At 42.1% G+C, this 17,021-nt stretch overlaps 1 protein-coding gene across 1 annotated transcript in view; it reads right to left on the bottom strand.

The window, feature by feature from the left end:
* Positions 1-17,021, bottom strand: part of frmd5a (FERM domain containing 5a) — a 57,848-nt gene that overhangs the window by 3,363 nt on the left and 37,464 nt on the right. The window contains exons 2-14 of the mRNA XM_023422459.2: positions 14,559-14,663; positions 12,884-12,926; positions 12,458-12,536; positions 10,320-10,417; positions 9,455-9,578; positions 8,287-8,374; positions 8,038-8,126; positions 7,282-7,345; positions 7,060-7,151; positions 6,063-6,137; positions 4,891-4,959; positions 4,579-4,685; positions 51-958 (exon numbers count right to left, since the gene is read on the bottom strand). Coding sequence (XP_023278227.1) covers positions 372-958; positions 4,579-4,685; positions 4,891-4,959; positions 6,063-6,137; positions 7,060-7,151; positions 7,282-7,345; positions 8,038-8,126; positions 8,287-8,374; positions 9,455-9,578; positions 10,320-10,417; positions 12,458-12,536; positions 12,884-12,926; positions 14,559-14,663 — 1,620 coding nt within the window. The 3' untranslated portion in view covers positions 51-371. The remainder of the gene's footprint in view (positions 1-50; positions 959-4,578; positions 4,686-4,890; positions 4,960-6,062; positions 6,138-7,059; positions 7,152-7,281; positions 7,346-8,037; positions 8,127-8,286; positions 8,375-9,454; positions 9,579-10,319; positions 10,418-12,457; positions 12,537-12,883; positions 12,927-14,558; positions 14,664-17,021) is intronic.

Raw genomic sequence — 17,021 nt, 5'->3', positions numbered from 1 at the left:
GATTTCAGTTTTAATTTTTTTCCTTTGTGTTATTTGAAAAAATAAAATACCTGAAATGACTTGAAAAAAAAAAACAAAAACAAAACGCAAAAAAATGTCCTCTGCCTTTGTAGAAAAAAAAAGAAAAGAAAAAAGAAGAAAAGAAGCAAAAAGAGGAGGTGGTTGAGTGGGGGGGGGGTGTAACTCAAAGTGGAGGAGGGGAAGAGAAATCCTGGCCCGGTGTTACCAGGAGTGGTCCAAGCTGTATGTCAGCAGGAGGATGATGGGAGAAGCAGGGTTCATGGTTGGGACGAGGCTGCCCTCCATCACTCCGGAGTCCTAACCGTCTTCTCAGACCCCCGAACGGGCTTACGAACTCTACGACCGCACTCTCACTTGTTAATGAGCAACCCGCCCACCCAGCGGAGCTTGCAGGCAAACCACCGCCTGAGGGGACAAAAGTATTCGTAATGGAACTGCTCAAATTCGGGGGTCTGGCGGATATCACGTAAAAATGCTATGTCAAGGTCTGACTCGGTGAGGATGATGAGGAGGAGGAGCAAGACAAAGAGGAGTCCAATGGTCACAAGGAGCAAACGGAGGACACTTAAGACAAACTTATTCACCTGTTCCACCTCGCTGAGGGCCGAGTCCCCCCCTGCACCCTCCTGTGCAGATCTACCGTCCGCACCAAAATCACCCCCTTCCCCGTGCATGGGGGTGCCCGCCTCCGACTCCTTCTCCTCTTCAATGCTGCAGGGCGCCCCGTTGATCTGGCGTGACACAGTCAGCTCCATGCTGTGCTCGGCCACCGGGGTGGGCAGGACGCTGTCGGACGGGCTGTAGGCCTCGTCCGAGATCACCGCCGTCCCATCACTGGCGTCTGTGGCCTGGCTCCGGGAGCGTGGCATGAAGGATTCCCCGTGGGACACTGAACGCACTGGTGTAGAGTGGGCACTGTCACGCAGGGACTCCAGACCTTGTGGAGGCGTTCAGGGTGGAAGAGGAGGGGAGAAAGAGAGAGGAAGAAAGAAATGTTATATTCAGAACATTATGATGTCACAGTGAAGGTGACCTTTGACCATTTGGATATAAAATGTAATCACTTCATCACTTTATCCTATTAGACGTTTGTGGTAAAATGCGTCATAATTAGAGTATGAATTTGTGCGCTATGGCCAAAAACGTGTTTTGTGAGGTCACAGTGACCTTGACCTTTGACCACCAAAATCTAGCCAGTTCATCCTCGAGTCCAAGTGAATGTTGGTCCCAAATTTCCAAAAGAAATTCCCTCAAGGTGTTGCTGCGTTGACAATGGACAACCCGAAAACATGATGCCTCCGGTCATGGCCCTCACCGGCACAGAGGCATAAAAAGATTACTGACAAGAGATTATCTGGTCAGTCATACGCTACGCTAGTGTGGCGCTCACAGACACAATGTACTACAGTTCCGGTTCAAAGTGCTGAGAGGTTTCTTCTGCTGTTTGTCCAGCAGAGGTCTGTTACAGGGCACAGACACACCGTCTCCGACTTGAGAGCTGAAATCTGATCATGCTGTTCCCACAGTCAAGCAGACAAGGCGGGGCATTGTCATTGTACTAAATGATCAGGAGGCAATGTGAAGCCTAATCATCATCTCTAATCGAAGAAATCATCATGTAGCCAATTACTCTGGAAGTGTAGATCTCATTCAACAGCCACAGACTGGACAAACCCATTAAGATAAATTACTTTTGAGGAAACATTAAATAAACCAAGCCTGCTTCCTGATAAAAGGGTCAACATCCTCTCATCTTATGTCTTATGTTCTAGCTATCTCAACATATAGTTCATCACATCAATGATCCTACTTTGGATGATAGATTTTTCCTTATGTATAAGTTGTATATAACAATGCTTAATATTCTAAATGAAGCCTCATGGCCTTAAACATAAATACAAACAGCTAGGCTTATTCTTAAATTAAAAGGATAGATTTACATTTTTTTCAAATCTACCTTAAGACAGCGATCACATGCCCATATGTACATTTTAAAAGTTTTTGTTTGCTGGATGAGTAGACACCAGTTTATTTTGAATTCCAATGTACGAGGGACGAGGGACAAAAAGCATGTTTTGAGAGTCTAGTTTTAAGATGTGAATCTTAAAGTCACATCAGCAGAAAACAATCAGAGAATATTTCCTAATTAAATCAAACCAAAATGAAAAGGCGCAAAAAATATTCTAACCTTCAAATAGGAGTGAGCTATCAGGATCAAATGCTCTATGATGGTAAATGTAATCTGATATTGTGATGAAGGAAAATTTGGGGGGAGGTTGTTTTTTTAAGGGTAAATAGCAACACATGAATGTGTGTTTTTGACTAATCTAGCAGATCAAACACCTGGTAAATTAAATCAGTTGATCAAACACACAGTACCCACAACGGTTTTATTCATCTGTAGATATTAAAGGGAAACAGCAGCCACTTCAGCAGCAGCAGTATGGCAAAATCTGAGCCTCCTGATAAATGTATATTATGTATATTATAACGTCATATTGTCGAACTTTACCTACAAACAGTCAACAATGGATTGGTTTTAATGCTGTTACTGTTCAGGCTGCAGGATAACAGTACAGTACATGAGATCCACTCTACAGTGTACACGTCAGTGAAGATGAGCCGTGGTTGAGCCCTTTGCTGACGATATCACATTCTCGAGAGTGTCAAAGCAGCAACATTACACCTTCACTATAAAGAGAAGGGATTAAAATTCAGCTTTTGATGAGGAAGCAAATCATGAAAGGGATCATTTCTTTTTTAAAAACTGCAAGAAAAGTAGAAGAGATTATGTCCAGTATCTAAGCCTCTACTGACATCAAACTCCTGTCAAGTGAAAAGAAGGCAGCATGAAGGCTGGATGAATGTCAGCAGCCATCTCTACTCAGCAGCGAGCAGAAAATCCACATTTAAAGATTTGATTTGAAACACTATAATATAAATTTAAAAGAAATTCATTGGCCAAATGAACACACCACACCCCTTGAAATACTGTATTCTAGTTGGAACCAAATATAGATGCTACATTAAGAGTCCTCCAGTCAAAATCAGCAAAATATAGTCAACAAAAGCACCAAGAAGAATCATAACTGCCTGTCCAGATGACACAGACAACCACAGGAATGGTGTAACTCCCTCTGCCAACATCGATGAGGCAGAGACTGATTTAAAATAGAGAAAGCGACTGGCACCTCCATGTAAAGCACATTTCTGGCTGGCTCTGTGATGAGTTTACCTGAAGGTTGGCTGGTCTGAATGTAAGGCAGGGGAGTGCCAGGGAGAGGGGTGGCGCTGGCAGACTCCTGCGGCCCTGTCAGAGAAGGGTACAGGGGCAGGATGCCCAGGGCCTTGCCCAGCATGCGAGGCCCCAGGCTCAACACGCGAACTTTCACATCCCGGTAGCAGTGGTTGATCATACGCAGGTGGACGTTCACCCGGGTGGTGATGCGGATCAGACACTTCACCATGGCTGCAGCATGCACGTGTTTATCCCGTTGTTATGGTCCCTGTTCCGGAGTCCAGGCAACAGTCTCGCTGTGTGTGTGTGTGTGTGTGTGTGTGTGTGTGTTAGGCTGAAGGGTTCTGCCTTGGTTGCAGTTTGCAGAGAAGAGTGCGAGGTGAAACGGTGGGTTTCAGCAGCAGTGCTACAATCCCCAGCATTGGCCTGGCCTGGTTTGGCCCCACCCAGGACAGTGACATATATGGAATAGAAGGACCGGGCTATTTTCAGCCGGGGTATTAATACTACTGTAAGGCACCCAGTCAGCACACACTGGGGGTAGGAAGCTCTCATGGCTCTCTTGAACCCACAGCATAAGACCCTCAATATATACAGTGCACCTGCTACTGACCTCTGTTTATTTCAGTGCACAAAGAGTTATAGTATGTACTTGAAAGGCAGAATCAAAGGATCTTACTGTTTAGTTTTAAGCAGGACTGTCTCACTAACAGAGGCACTGAGGCCACCTGTTCTGGGCCAGGAGCCTGCAGGCGGGCTGATTAAGTAACTTTAGCTGCTTTTGTGTTGCCTCAATTTACAAGAACAATCGTGCAAACACACACACAGCTCTGACTCTAACACTGCATTGAATCTGAGCAAGCTGACTGACGCACACACCTGCAGCATATCCCACCAATGCCATAGTCAGGAAATGGGCCAAATGGCTCTAGTTACAGCATGAGTGTGTGTGTGTGAGAGAGAGAGGGTGTGTATGCATAAGTGTGTTTTCTCAAGGAAGAGGAAGAGTTTTCACAAATGGGATTAATGGCTCCCTGATCCATTTAAAATGGTTTTTAAAATCTGTGTCAACCGGTTTATTGTTGCAATAACAAATTATTCATGAGTATATCTGAAGAGGGAAATCTTAACTGCCTCTTGAACTCCAATGTAAACTACAACTTGGATGTTTCAGTGAATGAGGTTTGCATGTAAACAATACCATACTCACTGTACGGCTTCTAAAGAACACCGGTGAAAACAAATTTCCCCCCAGCACTTTCACGGCCACCTTAAGATTTGTTGCTTGTTGAAACGTGGGGGTGGAGCTCAGTTCTTACCCTCCATGATAGATATGTGCACAGCTCTCCGACGTGTGCGCGGTACACTGCTGAGGCGAGGTCCGTGGGTGATGGATGGACAACTTCTGCTGGGCACAAGGCCAGCCCTGCTGAGACAAACACAGACACAAACGCACAACCATCAGTGCGCTGAGAAACGGCCCCGAGTGGAGGTAACTCATACTGCAGCGAGTAGGTGCTGCTGATATAAAGACATCTACAGTAGCTTGGTGCCTAAGAAAATGGAGGAAAATTAAACTAAAATCTGATCGAGAGCATTCTGACCTCTCCTGAGTTTACATACAACTCTACCTGTGTATTTCTGGAGGTTCGCGTTTGATTTTGGCACTCTGCTCCATCACCTCTTTTGCCACTCGTCCACTGTTATAAAGCACAGAGATGATGCTCAGGATGAGTTTCACATACACACACACTCACACACACACACACACACACAACACCAGGCAACCTGGTGTCACCCAATGCCATGAAAGCCATCACTGCAGTGGATGAGTACAGTACATGAGCATCATGATTGAATTAACCTGGTGAATTCAGCTCTGTGTAACTGAATTACCAGCAGTGAGACAAATGCACACAGACGTGCAGGCAAAGATATCAAAACAATGACCATGGCTTGCCCTTCAACAGTAAACTTAACATTTAACTGACTTGGCTTGTGCTGTCAGTTAATATACACTAATACTACCAGATACTTTCGATGTAAAATTACTTTTCATCCCTTTAATCTTGACTGAATATCTAATTTTTCTTATCTTCTTAAAGGGGTAGTTCATCCAAACTAAAAATATTTTCTCACTTACCTGTAGTTAGTATCTAGCTAAACAATATGTCTGGTATTACTCAAGTTCATTACATTTTCTGGCCCATTAACTACAGACACATTAGCTTTTAGCTATTTCTGTTGCAATAAATATATTGTGGATTGTACCTGTTAAATAAAATAAGTAAATAAATGAATATCTACTGAGCTTTTTAGATATACTTATGCCGTACTTTATGCCACCACCGCAATGAGGGCTTTTTCTTTTATGTAAAGCAGTTCCAATGAAGATTTTAAATTTCTAAATTTCAAGCAGCACAAACAACATTTAATTCACCTCCATTATATAAGGTAGCAGCAGAAACGTCAGAGATGCATATCTCAGAACATGTGTAAATAAAACCAAAAGGCTAGATACCACTAAGGGTAGTTGAGAAAATATGTTTTTTGTATAATTTACATAAATCAGTATACAGTATATACAAGGTGATAATGCCTCATGTGATCAGTCCCCTTCATTGTGTCCTCTATCTTGTAAAGTGTCGGTCCTATCCTCTGGGCAAAAGTAAGCTGACGTTACAGCACAGAAGGCCAGGAGGCCACGTCTTCTGGGAACACCTCTCTCCACTTCCAGCGGGGGGTTTTCTGCAGTGTCCTCCCCTCCCTGTCATCAGTCACACTTCCTTGTCGTGTACTCTACCTGTAACGGAAACGGCTGCCCTTGAAGAACAGGTTGCTGCTGGACATCGTGCGAACCTGACTTGACTTCTCAAGCCTGGAAGAGAAAAAAAAAGGAAAATTGCCTTTTGTACCCTAAAAAAGGAAATCAGGAAGAAAAACCACTGGTATGATCTAGAGAATAAACAATTTACCGCTCATTTTTGCTAGAATATGAAGATCACACTGTTGAGACGTGAATGTATGTAATCTTTGCTTTCTGAATCCAAGAATAAAGCAGAAACTAGGATCAAATACCATGCTATTAAATTATGTATGTCCTCTCTTTGCACTATAGGCACTGCATCCTCGACATGGCTCCATACAGTATTCAATATGTTTATATTGTTGTAAGTGATACATTAATGTTTCATGCTTCATTTTGCTTTCAAGGGATATGTGTGCTTCTCTGACAGACACAACATTTTCATCACGTTCTCTCCCTGTTGTCCCCCAGACTCCTTATTACAGTGAAACCTTAATAAGCGGTTGGTTGATAAAATATCTGTCACTTCAGAGAGTCAACAAGAGGTCACATCATATTAACTCTAAAATCAATGCACATGCTACGCTCTGCCCCTCTCTTTCTCTCTTCCCACACACACTCTTCGTCACCTGAGTCATCAGCTCGACTCATTACCATTCCCGTCCTCTGAGCTCACAGTGCTTGGTTTTTTTTTTTTTAATAATCACCTTTCCTGAGCCAGGGAGCGCAGAGGGGACCCACACTATTTTTCATGGCTGAGACAGGGGAGCCATACCTCAGAAGGACTGTTGAAGTGCTTGCAGTCTCGTGCCAGCGCACACTCATTCACTAAAGGTCAGCGGCAACTCACACCTCATTTTCCCGCTGACAAACAACCCAGAGGGAAGGGCTTTTAAGGACACCAAGGAACTGTGACGGTAACCTGCCTGACTGCGCTCAAAATCATGGCAGTGAGGAGAAACGGAAGAAATTAAATTAAATAGAGCAGACTCACTTGTAGAAAGCTTGGTTCTCCACTCCACATTTCCAGAGGTGCTTGCATGCCTCCGGAGTGGGTGCGAAGTATGTCAAGATGATCTTTTGGTCCTGCACGTTGAAAATGAGAGAACGTGCAGGACAATATAATAAACTGAGACAGAAAATCACACTTTACAGGCTGTCATGAGAACACGCACCGCGGAGGCTTCTCTCCACATCCAACAATTCATGCGCTCACCTCCTTCTGATTTGCATATATGTGGAACGTCTTGCCTTCGAACTTCAGCTTGGTCACCTCGTTCCTGCCCGGGAGAGAGCGCGGCAACGGTTACACATACAGCAAGCGGAGAGAGAAAGCCACAGCCTCTTTAAATATTCATGACAACAACTTTGAGATCACATAAACAGCCACGGACCTCTATGTTTGGCTGACAAAACAAATAACTGATAATATTCCCAGCAGACAGGGGGAAACCTGAGCGCTGCCGAGGGCAAACAAACAAAGCCATTACAAATACTGCAAACATAATAAGTCTGTTTTCATTATGTAACTGTAACCTTCTCAGTGGAAAGCGAACAGACAAAAAGATGACTATTAAATAAAAATGCATCATGTTGTTTACAGTTTCCACTTTTCAATGAAGCATCTTGTTGAATTCAAATCACTAAATGTCTCCTTCAAGTAGAGGCTATAGTTCTCAACCTATTGTCTTGATCTTCTATCGAGTTTTTCTGTGAATCTAGCTGGTGTTATTAGCCATCTGTGCACATGTTAGACCCCAGCACTTGTCACAGGTAGAGGCAGATGGAGCAGCTTTGTTGACGGTGACTGTACAACCAGCTGTAGTGCACATGCTGTTTCAACACCCTGCATATAGAGCACATATGTCAAATCAGGTCAAAATCGAGGCCTGCAGAACGGTGTGTGTGATTTACATCCTGCAAAGACTCGAGGCGTGTGCTCACAGAAGAGGAGGTCGCACATTTCGCTCACCATTTGAGAAAATGAACTCTCTTGTTTCCCTGAAGCACCACAAAACCAAACGGTGTGAAGGCGAGGAAAGCTGGGTTCCCAGACACATCCTGAAAAACACAAAAACAATTTGAAAACATAACTTAGACACACGCATTTAAATGAGGCATATGTTTTAGCATGTACTGTACTGTATATCCCATGAGAATATTTCAAGTAGAACATTAATGTGTTTGAGATCTAAATATAGTACAGCAGTGGTTGAAAAACCTTGCATGGATGTGGATCAACACCATATGTCTCCAGCATCTGGGCTTTCTGCAGGAAATTTCGCTCTGATGTTTCAGGTGTCTGTCCACTGAGGGAGAGCAACAACACGACAAAACAGCTGTGTCACTTTCAAATGTCGAACATTCAAAAAGCCAAAGACTTCAGAGGGAGGCAAACACATGAATAAATATCCAATTATGTGATACATTAATTTAGAAAGACTGAAAGAGGCAGACGGAGGTCACACCAAAACAAATCAAACATTAACATAAGATCAGCTGAAGCAAAGAAAGTATGGGAGGATATTTAAAAAGCAATTATTGTTTATCTCAATTAACAATCTAGGTTAACAATGTTAACAATGTTAACAATATTAACAATGTTAACAAGTATTCATATTGCCGCACAGTGTTTCCTTGGTGGTGAAGAGGAAATGAACCACTAGTGGGCAGCAGAGTCTCATGCTGTTCCTCATTCTGCTTCCACGGCATCACAACTAGACTTGGTTGATGCAATTCCACCTCTATTGTGTCTCACTGTCTATCATTAAACAGACATCTTTTGTTTTTTCTTGCCCTTTATTTGTTCCAGAGAGCATTATCCCTGAAACTTCCTAGTAACTTGTGTGAGACAACACAATGACACAGTGGTTTTTTCACTTCGGAAATTATTATTTGAGAGCAAACAAATTATTTGACAGAGTTGGACGGATCAGTGCGAGTGAAACGCTGGACTCTTCTGCGGTCAGTGAGAGTAGACGGTTTGGGCCTCTGTCTGTGTGTGTTTGTGTGCATACATCTGCTCAGTCTGATCACTTTCAATACTGTGCTCTGCTGCTCTTCCAGTTAGAGCTGGGGTTAGTTCCCATCACTAATAACTGTGCAAATAAAGGGCAGACTATGAAGTCAAGAGTATCTGACTGCGTTGTCTGAGTGGATAGTGGAAAACAAAGTGCTTTTCTCCCCTATCTGCTCAAATGAACGACAATAATCTGTCTGGCCAACCCAATACAGGCCAATGGTACCTCATTACTGCAGTCAATTACGTAAATGTCAAAGGAAGTCTGGCTTTTGAACCGCCTGAATGTGGTCGCAGGGTCTGCAGGTACAGTGTGTGAAACGGCGAGAGCTTCAGGAGTGGAGGTGTAGCTGTATATTCTGGCCCTTACATCAGCTCTGTCTTGTGTATATCTGCAATCCGTCGCTCCAGCTTCTCTGAATGTTTAGGGAAAAACTGGAATTTGGAGCTATAACCTTCAGGATGCTTTCCAGGGTCGTAATCACCGATCTCGGCTGGAGGAAGGAACAGAAAAAGTTAAAAAACATATTCACAGACATCCAAATCATAAAAGTTCAAACTGACATCATGATGGTTTTCAGCACACTGGTTCTTTAACTGGTGAAGATGGGCTGAACATGCCCAGGATTATTTGTGCTCCTTCATGCCTGCACTCCCTCGGATGACCCTGATGCCAATTTCTCTCTGCAAGGAGGAGCTGACCAGGCAGCCCATCTTTAATTCATCAGTCCCTCCTCTGGAGGAACCTGCCTCCCCTCAAACACTGTGCTCTCTGTGATGTTAGCTGTGCCACCATATCTCATGTCTGTTGTGCTTGTTTAGGGCCTGTATTTGTGTGTGTGTGGTAAAAGGATGATAAGATGCCAGATAACCACTTCAAAGACTTTCTAAATGAGCATGATTTCTTGCTTATTGAGCATGTGCAAGCCATTGAGCTAATAATACTAAGCACAAAATAACCTTTTACTTTTCACTTTGTACCAGTTTTAGAGTCATTATCAGTATGGACAATCACATGCTATGCTTATTACTCTTAGTTTTAAACCATAAAAAATTAAAACCACTATAGGAATACCCTTTGATGAGCATTACATGTGCTCCTTGAGTCACCTAACTCAGCTTCTTTCCACATAAAAATCTATTGGTGTTGTTTATAGCATGGTGAAACAGAGGTCATGGACACAGTGCAAAGGAGAGAATGGTGTAAGTCATTTCTATCTGTCGTCTTCCATTACCTTGAAGGATGTAGGCAGCCAGCATGGCCGCATCCGAGGTTTTACACAGGAGCCGGCCGTGGTAGAGGTCTCTCTTGATTTGCAGGAAGACAAGATACCTACAAAGGACAAACATCACATCAGACACTCTGACAGGCCTGCTTATGAGAATACTAATGATATTCATAAATACCCATAACTGCTCGTACAGTTACATTTCTCAGTGAAAGCACAGAAGGAAATAAAACAATACGAAAAGATAGAGTAGGAGCAGCATAACAACAAACCTGATAAACCTCAAAGGCTGTTGGGTTCAGGTTCCTCATGGGTGGTTTGAATATTTCTTTTTGATTTAACAGAAATGAGGGTTTTGTTTTGGGGAAAGAAGGGTAGGAGGGCCCCGAGGGAAAAGCTGCTACTGACGCTGTGCTGCTCTTAAAGCCTCAAGCCTAGTTTCAAACTCACCCGACCAACCATTTCCTGAAGCATGAAATTTACTCAGAGACAACATCTGAAGCAAATAGCAAGATGGTGATGATAATGACTATTATTATTATTATTACCATCATTATTGTTATTATTATTAGAGGTGATGAAACCACGTTCAGTGGGATCATAGAACCCACCCCACCCCACCCTTACCATGAATAGGAAATAAAACATTCCCACAAAGGCTAATTACACTTCCTGTATGGAGACATGCATGAAAGAACTGCTTTCATTTCCTGTGTTGTTCACTTACCCTAACCCTGGCAAATTTACATTGATGTTTTATGCTTTTAAAATGTCATTGTTGATGCATTTTGTCCACATTAAATAAACATTGCTGTCTTTTTTTCCCTTTTTCTTTTTATCTGTTTTTTTTTTATTTTATCTTGTGCATCTTCTCACAGGTGTACAGGTCTAATGAATTTCCTGTGGATTGCACACACACTGTTATAAATGCTATGGTAAGCCAAAACGCATCAGCAGCTTAGTCAGTGCATTATTTTTAAGAAAGAGCATTTTAACAATAGAAGCCAGAACAACAGAAAACATGTTGACATGTCACATTAGAAAAGCACAGGTGTAAATAACAGAATGAATGATGGCTGAGTTCCATTTAGCTGCATCGTCACTGTCTTCACAGAGTCTTTGTTAACGTTATTAGTAACGCCTGTGCATTTCCTGCTACAGTGTGTTAATAATAATATATAATATTAATACATGATACCTATAGTATTTTCTATCTTTTTTATACAGCATTAACATACTGACTCTGCACAATAGGACGAGAGGGGGGCAAACACTGAATGAGCCCCATGTGTGACTGATTATTTACCCTCCTTCTTTCTGTTGCCGGCACTATGCTCTGCCCTCTCCACTTTCCACATCATATATCACTCCCTCGCCTCCTCCCCCCGACTCCCCAGCCTTTCATTCTCCCTCCTCTCCATTACCAATCTCAATCAGCACCCTTTGGCCCCTATCTCCTCTGTCCGCTCTGTTCATTATGTACATTTTACATGTGGTGCACATTTCATCTCATTAGACCTCAGAGAGAGAGAGAGTGGACTCTTCTTCCCCCACGGTCAGTGATGAATACATCGGTAAACTGTACATGCCCTCATTCACCAGCTGGCTGCTCTCAGCATTATCTAGAGGCAGTGTAAACTCACTGCTCTTCACTCTTAGTTTTATGCAAATTAATGAGTAAATATTATGACAGGGCCCTATTTAGGAAGGAAAAATGTAAGTATATAAATACAGAAATGTAACATGTAGCTTTTGATCTTCTGCCCATCAAGTTTTGGAGACTTAGCTACTGGCGAAAGCTTTTACATTCCTCTGCTTCCTCTTGCAAACTGTGTAATATTTATCATAATGTTTTAGACAGTCAAGTAGTCAGGCATTTTAATTATGAAGGCCCATAAATAATGTTTTAGAAAGAGACATGTTTGCTTCGTCTGAAAATTTTACAGCACAATCTGTACTACAGAAAAATAACATAAAATCAAGGACCAAGCGCAGCTGCTTTTCACAGGTTTTGTCAAATGATGGCGGTCTCCCCGTTTTTCTTTTCTTTTCTTTTACGATTAAACTGAAAAAAATGTAAGCTGTACCTGTAGAGAGAAAAAAAACAACCTTTGTCAACTCATCTGAAGTAAAAGAGATCGTACCGAGTGATTTCCTCCTTGAGAGCAGCGGGATCAGGAGGGTAGAACTTGACTCTCAGACACATGGTGAACGGAGGCTGAGCTGGAGGAAATAAACACCAAACATTTAAGACATGGACGGGAATCCTTTCATAGTAACAGATCAAACACTCAACAGGAGATTGAGGGAGACAGCAGGACTGTTTTGAGACTCAGATATGGGCAAATGTATTATCATGACTTGCTAGATTAAATGTCTGGCACCAAACAAGAGTGTTCAAATAAAGAAAATACTTATAGGGGCAGCACCTTGTTTGCCTTCATCAGCTGTCAGATACATGTAATTGAGTAAAATTTACAATCAGTGCAGACCTTGTGTTGAGGATGAAAGATTTAATCAAGATTAAATCCAAGATTAAAAATAAATAAACATAAGCTCAATGTACTTACATTTCATTTGCTTTGCAATTGATTTTGTGAACTCCAACCAGTGCTACATTAGAAAGAAAAACAGATAAATGCAAGTAATTAAATGTCAGAGTAACCCACACATCAAATTATTCAACTGATACTTGACACTTGTGGGAAACCAGTTTGTGCCGCACATGGTGTTACCACAGCACTGTTCAAGCACTGCAATATGTCAAGGCTGCACTGAAAATAAAGAATTTGCAGGGTTTTCTTGTATGAAATCTTCAAAGGTTTCAGGGGAATATATCCAAACAGCTCCGTGGAGGTCTCTAGAGACACAGTTAGAGCAGTGAGGCTGAATCGACAGCAGGTTTTGACTGAACAGTGAGATCCTGCTGCTGTCGCCAGTTATACAGACCCCGAGTCTACGGCCAGATTCAGATTCTTCATTCTCTGTGGGAGCGTATCCTCTCTCCATCTTTTCTCCCAGGTTACCTTCTCACCAACCCAACCCACCCACAGCAACAATCACCAAAATAGTCCTGAGTGACAGCACAGGAAATGCAGCATCAGCGGGACTTGGCTCGCGTCTGCAGGACAACAACATGATCTGTGAACATGTGAATACTTCATGAATCAAGCAGTGCTGCTACATGCCTCACAGCAGAAGAGCCTGATGGAACAACCGTCACTCTGAAAGGCGCCGTGAATAAGAGAAACTGAAGAACACAACTTTTCACTCTGGTCCACAGGCTACACTCTCATTCTTCACACAGTCCATTTTTAAAGTATAGCCAAGCATGTAATTTTTATATTGACAGAAAGCAACACAATCTTATCTATATGAAGTCATTCTGAGTTCACATCCAACCACTTTTACTTTTAAAACATCAGATGCACTGGATATAACAAGACAGTTTCAGACTCAGTATTGTAATTTTAATTTTAAAGTTTGGCTTACAGTACATTTCAACTTTTCTTAAAACACAAGTGGGAACTGCCTGACTTTTATTATGTACCATGCTCTACTTTTAGAGCCTAGATCTGTTTATTAAAGGACTAGTTCAACATTTTGGGAAATAACTTTCTTCACAGAGTTAGATGACAAAATCGTTAATCATTTCTGTTGCTCTGTCTCAAATACATACTCACGCTTCCTATTTTGAGTGCAGTGAGCGCAGTCTTTGATTTGGGACAGCACTACCTAGTTGAAATTCACGCACAAACCAGTGAGTATACTGTGCACACAGTGTACTACATGTGAGTGTACTGAAATATACCATTTAAGACACAGCATGGGTGTTACAGTAAGTACAGAGCTTTAGCCAGGAAGCAGTTAGCTTAGCTTAGCATAAAGACTGGAAGCAGGGGGAAACAACTAGCTTCAACATGCTGCATTACCTTTGTTCAATCCATAGAGAAAAGAAAGGTAGTTCGAGGTAGTTGCGTGGTTTAATTATTTCTTCCCATCTTTATGGTTGATATTGTGGTATCGATGTTGTCATCTGGCTCATGGACCTGAATGGTGCTGTACACTATTGAATGAATATGATATTTTTTTGGGTCTCTCTTGAAAGAAAGCCTTTACTCTTATCAAAATACCTTATTAAGAAAATGATAAATGAAACGAGTTCACATAAGCATGCACACAAAAACCTCATCATGCTCACAAACACACACACACACACACACACGCACACACGCACACACTTACCCGCTGCTTGTCTGGATCCACATATCTGATGCCAAAATAGTCTTTCTCCAGCAAGTTGAGGTGATGGCAGATGAGGTCAAACAGATACTGTCCCTTAGCATCCCGCTGCAATGGAAGAGTAGAAAAATAAGAAATTTACCAAGCATGTCAGCGACAACAGATCATATTTGAACATGTGGCCAGGAAAAGATTCAACAAAGAAAAGGCAATGTCCTGAGTTTCAACATGACAAATAATTCCTGCTGGCAGAATGTGCTTCAGATTTTTTTTTTTTTTTTTTAAACCCTGCCACAGATATCTCACATTCATCCAATATTAATACACAGCCAGTGCCATCTGAGGTGTCTGGAATAAACCCCATCCACAGCTAAAATAGGAGCTCAAAGAGAGGATGGATTTAATATGCTGGGATCTGACTGGGGTTTTGCTAATTCTCTGCATTCTGAACCTAACGAGGAAGCTTCCCTCAGAGAAACACTTTTGTATGTTGCAGCACAGAGGCATCCTCCACTGTGTCAAATACATATCTGAGAGCCCCCTCCCTATTCACAACACTGTAGTATGCATAACATTGCTGAACATCCTGGCTCAGACCAGAAAATTTGGATCAGACTGGAACAGACTTTTCCTTTGTAGTAATCCAACAGTGACACATAATACTGTCGAAAAAACATCCCATAGGATCCACTCTTGCCAAAAGATGACAGGACAGAAACAAATTAAGATTTGCTCTTCAACGTAATTTGTTGCCCTCCCTCTGGAAGAGTTCTGCACACCTATGAGGGGTGCAGATATAATTTGCATAAGTACATTAAGGGTGATTGTAACTGAGCGAATTAATGCAGCGAGCCAGGCAGAGTAATAAGTGACAGCTCTTTGACTCATCAAACACTACGGAGGAGCCACACAGTGCAAATCAATTATCAGTCACTGTGAGCAGTTAGAATCAAGACTGAACTCTCAAACTGCGATTGTGAACTGTGATGAGGTTAGAAAGAATCAATGTCAGTAAGGCAGCAAACATTAATGCTAGGGCCACTTTCACTAATCACTGTCGCCTTCCGTTGCCTGGGAGACGTCATGCCCAAGAATGGTTCAATCAGGAGATAACACAAACGTCCAGGAGTCACACCGCAGGCATCTGGAGGCAACTGAAAAATCAAGTTTCTACTTGTAGTTTTTAAGTTGTGACTATTGCTCATCTTTACATCTTGCTACAAGCTTAATGTAGTTACTGTATGTCCATGTTAAAGCAGCACCAATCAACATTTTTACAATGTACAAAGTAACTATGGATTCAATTATGTTAAGGTGTCACTGGTAGTGACAAACCCACAGAATATTATCACCACCTTCATTTTTTTCTGTGAAGCCTGCGACTTCAATGTTCAGGATCACTCTCACCGCTCTCCTTAATATAGTTTCCAGACACAGCAGACAGACAATGTCAGTGACTGAACTGGTGAAAACAGAAGAGCATTTAGCAGCTAAAGAGCCGAATGTTTCCCTCGGGACTTAGTGGAAAACAAAACAGAGGTAAAAGAAGAGTAAACATTGGAAACTGGAAACATGGCTGCAGATGAATGCTAATGCTACTCTATGTCTGCAGGATGTGTAAATAGACTGTAAACTGTTTCAACCTCAGACAAAATGTCACTGTTGTGTTTATAGTTAGTTTCCCTACACACAAAAAAAAAACAAAACAAAAAAACGATCAATGCGGGTCCAACAGAGGAACTCTCATGTTTTGAGTTGGGTATCAAACCTCAATATTTTTTTCAACACATTTCTTTCAACATTTCCTAAACTAAATCAATTCAAGTTCTTGTACAGCTGCTTATGTTCCATACAGTAATATCTTAAATGGTAAACTCTATTAAGAAAAGCCTGTTTATATTCTTTAAACTAAGGTATCAAAATTTCAAAGCAATATCCAGCCCTATTCATGTCCATGTCTAAATCAAAGGTTGGCTGCAGTCTGACGGCCACTAATGTCTCCGCCCTCATTATGACTCATGAGGAGATCAGCTGAGGTCAAGGTTGGACAGCACTCCTCGCTCTCCTCTCTGTGCTTGTTTGCCCTGTGACGGCAGTAGAAGTGTCAGTGGCAGCACTCCCCTCCATATCATTACTCAGGCTGCAGATAACAGGCACTTCATTAGGACAATGGCCTGTCGATGCCGGGCTTGTCGCTTAACTGCCGTGACTCTTGTGACCAAATGCCAATAGGAGGAGGAAACTGACCTTTCTGTAGCCAGACCGAGGGGCTTCATGGGTGCTCACCGCTGTCACTTTGAGACTGTACTCTTGCATTAACATGACTAACCAATCTGATGTGTGTGCTCACTTACAGAGCCTTGATAAAATGGAGAAGCAAAGTTCTTTGTGGTGTGTAGGAAGACATACATTTGTATGAGCATATTGGAAGGATCACACTCACATATATATATATATATATATATA

The sequence above is a fragment of the Seriola lalandi genome, unplaced genomic scaffold (genome assembly GCF_002814215.2).
Source record: "Seriola lalandi dorsalis isolate HSWRI2012SDOR001 ecotype SW California unplaced genomic scaffold, Sedor1 jcf7180002054682, whole genome shotgun sequence".
In the NCBI taxonomy this organism is placed as follows: domain Eukaryota; kingdom Metazoa; phylum Chordata; class Actinopteri; order Carangiformes; family Carangidae; genus Seriola; species Seriola lalandi.
This window is presented reverse-complemented; position numbering and strand designations above follow the sequence as displayed.